This window comes from Zingiber officinale, chromosome 4B (genome assembly GCF_018446385.1).
Source record: "Zingiber officinale cultivar Zhangliang chromosome 4B, Zo_v1.1, whole genome shotgun sequence".
Taxonomy (NCBI): Eukaryota; Viridiplantae; Streptophyta; class Magnoliopsida; order Zingiberales; family Zingiberaceae; genus Zingiber; species Zingiber officinale.
This window is the reverse complement of record NC_055993.1, coordinates 115909352-115918430: the sequence shown is the minus strand read 5'-3', so window position 1 is coordinate 115918430 and position 9079 is coordinate 115909352. Positions and strand designations below refer to the sequence as shown.

The window sequence follows — 9079 nt, the reverse complement described above, 5'->3', positions numbered from 1 at the left end:
AAACATCCACTCAGCACAATATATTCAACACATCCATTACAAACTATCCATCCAATCTAGACTTCCTCCTATCATATCTCAATAGATCTGAATTTCATGACAGCTATCAACTTAGTTAGACTTTTTTCTGTCAGATCTCAACCAATCTAGACTTTGTGTCAGCTATCAATTTAGCTGGACTCTAGTTTGGTATTTTTGTCCTCTATACCCATTAAATTCTGCACATTTGATAAAAAGGTTAGACAAATAACACAGTGTAACTTGTACCAACAAATATGATAAACCTAAGTATAATAGTGAGCGATGTCAAAATTTCATTGAGTTGTCTAAATTTTAAAAACTTATATCATGCTATCTAGGATGTGGAATGAAGATTTTGTAAGTATCCCTATTTTTAATGTGATAAAAGAGGGAGAAGTAAGATTAAGTCTTGGGGGAGGTACAATTTTTTTACTAATTGCTTTAATTTACAAATTAAAAGTACTAAATTGCATAATCATTTAGTTCACTATTTTGGTTAATCCTAACTTAATTTGGGTTGATTCACATCAAAAAGGGAGAGTCCCCCGTATTAATTTTTATGTGATCAACTAAGTCAAGTTAGATTCTGTATATTTGATGTCTTGTGTTTGAGTGTGCAGAGAAGTAGGAATGCAAGAAGTCAAACGGAAGATGTGCGCGGGCGAGAAGGATGATACGAGAATTGAGTCAATGGGCTTTGTACATCCAAGAGATGAGAAGCTGCGGAAGAGTACATCGATGGAGCGAGAAGGACGCACACAATGCTTTCGAGGGACAAGAAGCTAGAGTGGAATACTGCTTGAGGAGAAGACCGGAGTTGAGTTCGGGTGAACTTAACTCTGGAAGGCCGGGAGATCACCCAAGCGATCGGAGATGAAGCCAGCGACTAGAGAAGGCATCAAACGAGTTAGCACTTGGCTGAACGCCTGGACCAACAAGGCTTCGAACATGCACCTCGTCGAAGCCTCATCGTTGTGGCTCACTTTCGGGTCCAAGTCAGAAATGGTCCGGGCGCCTGGATCAATTTAGGCTCTCAAACTTAGATAAAATCTTATCCCAGTGCTGTTGCAAAACCGTTGTGTGAAGATAGAACTTTCCACGCTAGAGGCGTTTGGAATCCCATCGAGACGCCCAGTGTCCACCACGTCAGCTACGGATAGACTTGACCAGAATACTATAAATAGAGTCTTGGTTCACCTAGTTTAAAAAAAACACTTTCTTTGTACTCAAATTTTCTACTCTGTTCTTTATTGTTTGAGCTATCCATATTCATGGGACTAACACTAGGAGGGCTGTTAATGTAGCGGATTTATATTTTTTTATCCACCTCTGACTTGTGTCGAAAGAGTTTGCTAGTAGATTATCAGCCTCTCCGTTGTAAATCAAATAAATTATTTTTGTCTCGCACTTTTTTTTAATGTTATTTAATTTTATTTATTAAAATATTTTTATAATTTAACGTAGAAAGAAAGAGGAAGATATTTGAATTGTGGTTATAGGGCTATTGACTTCTCTCTAACCGATCATTAAGGGACCAACATATTTGATGGCATGATGAGATCCAAGAGAGTCTAGAAGTGTATTGGTTCTAATTCGAATGTGTTTAAGACCATATAAATTTGGACTAAAATCTTATCTAATTAATTCCAACCAAATGTTTAAAATCATTTCAACAGCTACGATTGACTGTTTTAACATGGATTCAATTTATTAATCAAAGATTTATATTATAATAATTATAAAATTATAGCTGTTATAATTTTATAATTATTATAACATATCTGATCAAATAAAAACTAACAGTGAAAAGGAGTGTTTTTTATTCAAAATAAAATGGGGGCGTTCTGGATGATTAGGGAAAAAAAGTTTATTTATTATTTTTGCCCATTAAAAAAAGTATGGTGTATGATAATTTCTTTAATTTTTAATAACTTTCAGAAATAAGCTCTGCCACGTGATTCTGACCAATTTTATTTTTTAGTTCGACGGCGAACTGAGGGAGATAATGCCCTCAGAGTCAGCAAATAGGAATTGATCGAGTCCAGTTGCCAGTTTTTGCCGCAATCCACTTTTAAACGCTCGATCCACAACGAACGGCCGAAACAGAAAAGGACGCTTCCTGGCTGGCGGCTGCCTCCCCGGGTCGATGAGCAGAGAGTGAGCACATCATTGTACCACGCGAACGGAGGCGGTTAACATCCCCACCGACCCTCCACCACATCCTTCACCTCGCCTGCTATAATCTCTCTCCCTCTCTCTCTCTGCTCGATTTCGCAGGACGGATGGAAGCCCTTGCTTTCAGTAGGAACACTCCGATCGCATCTTGTAGATTTCCCGCTCGGAAAAGGAGGGACAGGGAGCCCTCCTCCTCCCTCCTCCCGGTGGATCGTCGGTATCTTCACAACCGGTTCCCTCCCTCGCTGTCCCGCAATAAAAGCCCTATTCGCTACTCCGTCTCCAGGTTAGGCCTCATCCGTCCCCGTAGCTTTCGCGCGCACGTCTTTGCCGACGGTAACCGCGATTTCCACGACCATGAGAATGGCCACGAGCACCACCACCATCACCACCACCACCACCACAACAACAACCACGGGCATGGAGAAGATGCGGTTGCAAATAAAGCTCAGGATGCTATTCTCCGCTTTGCGCAAGCGGTAGGGTGGGCCGGCCTTGCGGATTTCCTCCGGGAGAACCTACATCTTTGCTGCTCTTCTATGGCGTTGCTTCTCCTCGCTTCTGCCTGCCCCTACGTCCTTCCTGGCGGGGCGATCAAGCGGTGGCAGAATGTGCTTATTGCAATTGCCTTTCCTCTTGTTGGGGTAATTCCGTACCTGCTATATCGTGCCATTTTTTTTTGTAAATTTTCCTTTCGCTTCTTTTGTATGAAAGAGTAGACGGTCTTATTGAGGCTCACGTTTACTTGTTTCTATTGGATTCCCTTGCATTTCTTGAGTTGATTCACTTTGGCAGAGTTAGGGTCTCCAGATCGATTTAAAATAAAATACAACTAGCCTTCTTGGCCATTCTACTTAGCTTTTTATGTGACTGATCCTATTGTATACTTCAAAGATGCAAAGTTACATAAGCGTTTAAGACCTAAGCTTCTCTCACATTGATCAAGTTTATTTCTTTATACATGTTAAATCTCTATGTTTAAGATGATAACAAATTTCTCTAAGAGTTTTTGATATCTCAAATTGATTATTTAACATGAAACAGATAGATATTGGTGAAGATATAAGAGTGAGTGGTTGAAACATAGAGAAACTTTTGAAGCCTTGTGATTTCCATGTGCCCCTTAGGTTAAAAGGGAAATGAAATATGACTGGTATGGGTTGCCATCCTTTGTGGGTGAGTGGTGGGTAATTAGGAAACATACTTACAAAAAGTTGGTGTAGTAGATATGAGGATAATATAATGGATGCTTGCAATTACATGAAACAATAAAAAATACTACTGGCCTAAATAAATTAGATATAGCCGTGATATGCGATAAAATGTGAGAAAATATATTATGATGATGTGGGCGTATTCAGAAGGCTAACCCTTAGATTATATATTTGGATAATTTGAAGCTATAAGAATTGAATGTGTGGTGGTTGAGGGAACCAACAAAAGTTCTAGGTAACACAACTGTAAAATGGTTTACGAAATATGAATATTACAACACAACTTTAAAATGGTTTACGAAATATGAATATTACTAGTGACAATGGAGGGATGTGATCCATCTAGTCTTGCCTAAATATTTTTTATTTTATTAAAGGTTGCCTCCAAAGTGTATTTTTTAACTTTTTCACAGAAATATCGACAATCATTTTCTACCATGATTGCAAAAATTATCCCATTTGGTAGTGAATTGGCCAAGTTGGATCAAGGTCAGCAATTGTCAATCTTAGAAATAGTCAATTGATCTCAACTGAGAGATTGTTAGAAAAATATATAACTATTTCAAATCATGAAAATGCTTCCTAAAAATGTTGGAATCCGAATAAAGTAGATTGGATGATTTTATTCAGGTAAAAAATTGAGTTAATTAAATCTCTCCTTTGCTGAAACTCATTGCTTATAGTAGCTTACCAACTAATGTAGTGGAAGTATAGGAAGTTGAGCAGATGCAGACATATGACAATAAGCTTGGCTAAGGTATATTCAACTGATCAGTACACAATTAGGTTGGGTTTTCTGGTCCTCAACTGTGAGCCTCTCCAAAAGTAGGTAATAACTATAAGATCAACTCTACTGTCTCACATTTTGCCTGGAAGTTACTGCTGCTATCGATCTACCACGTGCTTGAAGAAATGCCACTCAGACGCCTCAACTTCCTTAACCTCCTGTCCTTTTCTGGGTCATTATTGATCAGGGAAGAACTCATAGTTAGTAGAACTCTTGATCAATTCTGACCTCAACCATACTCCCATATTAAACAAAAAAGCACCCAATTCAATTTGATTGAGACACAATCAAATCCTAATTTCAGTTAAATTCTAGTTCGATTTATAGGGATAAGGGAAAAAGAACAAAGAAGAGCCATGAATGGTGATGCTTTGGATATTCTGATATATGCTGTTTGAAATTATAGTTAGTTTCACATCCTACAGATTTGGCCAATTCAATCCCAGATTTGTTGAACTAGGATTGTCACTTGAGGGCTATTGTATTGTAAGTTGAAATTCTAGGATATATGAATCAGTTTTGAACAGATGTGATATGCATATAGCTAAGAGATTCCACCAATTAGCGCAATTAATAATGATTGTATTGGAAAGATATTTTTTTCCCATTTGACTTGTGTGATATAAGAAATGCACTTTTATATTGCATGCTCTGGAATATGAATATTGTTACTACATCAAAATCATTAGCAAAACACTACATGCCAATTTAATTTATCTAACTGTTATGTGAGTTATATGTGCAACCGGGCAATTAGCTTATATATATATATATATATATTATTGGTCTTGAATGAGTTAAATCACTTAAACTGACTTTTTTAGGTTTCAGCAGCACTAGATGCTATTCTGATCATTGCCTCTGGAAAAGTAAACATTCATGTGCTCATGGCTCTCGCAGCCTTTGCTTCAGTTTTCATGGGGAACGCACTAGAAGGCGGCTTGCTTCTAGCTATGTTTAACCTTGCTCATATTGGTAAATCCTTTAGCTAATAAATCTTTAGTTCACAATTTATCAGAATCATAGTAAATGTGGTTATGAAATGAAGTTTGTTCTACAATTTTTTTTACTGTACAGCGGAAGAGTATTTTACAAGACGATCAATGATTGATGTCAAGGAACTAATGGAAAACTATCCAGATTTTGCACTATTATTAGAAGTAAATGATGATGCACCTCCTAAGTTTACAAAATTAGATTACATAAAAGTTCCAGTTCGTGACCTTGAAGTGGGTTCATATATATTGGTCAGGGCTGGTGAGGTTTGTGCAAAATCTTTGATATTTATGTATTTGTCTTTTTTGGATTTTGTTTTGACACATTATAATGCCCTATGATGATGTTTTACTTTTCTCATTTTGTTTATTGTATCATGTACAATTCATGAATTTTTCTTGTGAGATATTGTTACCTTTGCTAATTCCTACTTTATACTTGTCTACCACTTTCATATACTATGTAAAGATGTCTTTTCATTTAAATGCTTCCATTTTGGTGATCATTTGGTTTTACTTTTTAAACATAGCCGTCTCTTACTTGGTATAAGCAGTTCATATTGATTGGATAAAGGACTGTTTCTTGTTGATTCGATGCATACTACTGATTAGAGCATGGTTTGAAATCTCATATTGTGCCAGGACACTCAAAACAGTTGAAATATATTGTTCGGATAAATCATTGAAACTCGATGTCAGTTGACATCATGGTTCAAATTCTTGAGGCATGCTGTAGTTTTGGTCTTTGACCAAAATGATATTGTTCTAGAATCATGCTGACACTTTGATGCATATTGTCGGTGGTAGATTCGAGATTGGAGGAAGGAGACGAAGCAAAAAAGGGAAGCATTCTTTGTGTTGAGTGGTATCGAGGTTTAGTAATTTACATGAATGATATGTTTCGACTGTTCGCGTAACATGATACAAGATTTTAAACCATGTTTGACATACTCCTTAGTCTTTCCTATGTTTCATCTCCTTCCTTCTTCGATTCCAATCCATTATTGGCATCATCCAACAAAACATTGGCATGATACCGAAACAATATTGCTCTAGTCAAAGATCGAAATTCTGATATGGCTTGAGATTTTGAACCTTGGATTAGAGTAACATTTACTCCCTCGGTAACATTTTTGGGCTTTATGAAACAACTTGGCATTCTGTTTGCTACTGTTTCTGGTAAATACTGATGACCTAGCCTTGACTAGTATATGTCAACCCCGGTTAGTGTTGTCTTCAAGTTTATCAATTTGCCCTACTTTTTGGTTAGGATGATCTTCTAAAAGATACTGGTTTCAACCTTCCTTTTTTGGTGTTTGAGATATCGGAGTGGTAATACAGAATCAGGCATGTGAAGTTTCATTCCATGGAATCTTATGTTTTTACCACAGGATAATATTGCAGGATCATGCAACCTCATCTAGTGGAGCACGCGTCACATCCCTAGACCTATATTAACAATTTATCAAATTCAGAGAGGAATTTCTACAACATATACTTCACAAACCTCTGATTAAAAACAACTTGCATACTCTTACATTTGATTTTTTTTAGCTTTACGTATTATACAATGGAACACCAATATATACCACAAGGTACTCTCTCTCTCTATATATATCCAATTCCCAAGTAGAAAAAGTTCTATCGCGGAGCTGATATTGATGATGATTTATAGTGAATGCATTTGCCAGTATCAAGATCAACTTAGGAAAAAAGTCTTAGAGTGCGTTTGGTACGCGCGTTTAAAACAGAAAATGACAAAAAATCATTTTCTGTTTTCTAGAAAACGCGCGTTTTCCAGAAAATGAAAATGGAAAATGCACGTACCAAACACACCCTTAAGTTTTGGGGCAAAATGATCCAAATTCTTGAATAATATAAGAAAGATAAATCCTCTCTTTCAATACTTGTGAAGTTTTTGTATATACAATTTATTTGGTGATGCAAGTGTAAAAGCTTGGAATTGTACACATTATACATTTTAACACATATATGTTTTTTGTTATATGTTATGTGATAGATATAAAATTTCCTCTATAAATGGCTAAATTACTAAATTCATTATTATGATTTTCATTTTTATAGATTTTTTTACGTTTAATTATTTGATAATTTATCTGGACTGCTTACATTTGTTCTTTTGATAAATAATATTATGTATATATAAGTTTGCATATTTTTTTAATACATTGCCATGTATTTTTTAAAATATAATTAGTATAAATAATTTTCCATAGAACCCCATATTTTGCTATGCAATAACTCAACCACGTACTGCATGCATAACCTTTTAAAACCTTGGTCACCTCAATAATAGTTGTTTAAGTGTTGTCATTATATCATTTGTTAAAAATCAGTTTAGGTAGTAGATATAGGCCTTTTGATGCTAACTGAGCTTGGTTGAAGCATCTGTTTAATCATCCTTGAGTCCAAGCAGCAGTCATTCCACATGACTATTTAGAAATTATAAAAGAAACCAGCGATCTGATCATTTACATTCTAGAAGGACAATCCAATCCTGTAGATTTCTGGGAATTATTTCCTGATGCAATAGTTGCCCTTGCTTATGGATCATTGACTCTGAAATTAGTAGTCATTATGTTAGTCTATAGACGTATAGTCACGACTTTATGATTGAATTATTCATGATTTTATCTTATGATTGAATTATTAGTGTTATCATCTATTGTATTTGAACATTTTTCTGCATTGCTCCAGAAAGTTGCGCCTCTTGGGTTTGTGATATCAGTTAAATTTCATACCTAGAATTTAAAATGGCTAAAATGCCTTATTTTCTGTAAACTGTAGGCAAAATTTTGAGAGCATATGCCTCAGTCTACTACACACTAATTATTGGGGAACAAGATTTTTCAATATGAAATTGCATACATGAGACACCTTTTTTTGGGTCTGTGAATTCTTCTTATTCTGATTTGTTGTGCAGTATTAGTTTTTGTTCTAGGTATTTGCGTTCTAATCTTTGGATTTTTCTATTGCCTGTATTATCTACTACTATAGATTCCTAACTTTGTTCCATTTTACATGGTGACATTCTTTCTTAATTTAGTTTTGCATTGAAATAATGGTGTTTCTATTAGGCTGTTCCAGTTGATGGGGAAGTTGTTCAAGGGGCATCTACAATTACTATTGAGCATTTAACTGGTGAAATCAAGCCATTAGAACGGGGGGTTGGAGATGCCATTCCTGGTGGTGCCAGAAACTTGGAGGGAATGCTGATTATAAAGGTTTGATCCAACACTTCGAAGTTATTCTATTCTTCAATCTTCTTAATGTTCTAGTATCTTGAAGCTTATTTTCACACAATAAATTTTAACCTATGTGAAAACCATATTTAAGGAAACTTTATATTTACCATCAATCTGCACTACATCCACAAGTCATGTTGGCATTTGCTTTTAGCATTCAAGGGAGCTTATATTTTATAAGCATCTTCATCACCGCCACCACCATCATTCTTATCAAGAAGAGTTATTTGTCCAAATTATAGAGTCAACTCAAAGATCATATACCTCCATTATGCTCTATGTAACACTATATCACTAATAATGTTGAATTCTATTAAATTCTTTTTATTATATTAACTAACGTTTTCTTCAGTCTCTCTTTGCCCCCTACACCTTCTCTTTCACTGATCAATTTAATATTATCTATTGATGACTTTTAAATTTGTAGAAAAGGCAAATCTGCTATCTCCAATCTTCCTCTCCAAGTAACAAAATACATAAGATACAATACAACTTCCTCTTGTGGACTAGCAACAAACAATCTAGAGAGAACATCTCAAGTATGTATTTACTCAATCTACTAACATGCAATCTTTTAACTAACCACAACGCATCAGTTAACTAACTAATTAAAAGTTAAAA

General features: G+C 35.5%; 1 protein-coding gene across 2 annotated transcripts in view; it reads left to right on the top strand.

Moving 5' to 3' along the window:
- The first annotated feature begins 2053 nt into the window (after positions 1-2053).
- LOC121976131 (probable cadmium/zinc-transporting ATPase HMA1, chloroplastic) overlaps positions 2054-9079 on the top strand; it is a 62078-nt gene continuing 55052 nt past the window's right edge. The window contains exons 1-4 of one of the 2 annotated variants that reach the window (XM_042528138.1): positions 2054-2840; positions 5022-5172; positions 5275-5459; positions 8291-8437. In XM_042528138.1, coding sequence (XP_042384072.1) covers positions 2304-2840; positions 5022-5172; positions 5275-5459; positions 8291-8437 — 1020 coding nt within the window. In that variant the 5' untranslated portion in view covers positions 2054-2303. The remainder of the gene's footprint in view (positions 2841-5021; positions 5173-5274; positions 5460-8290; positions 8438-9079) is intronic. The other variant, XM_042528137.1, reaches the window with a different exon arrangement.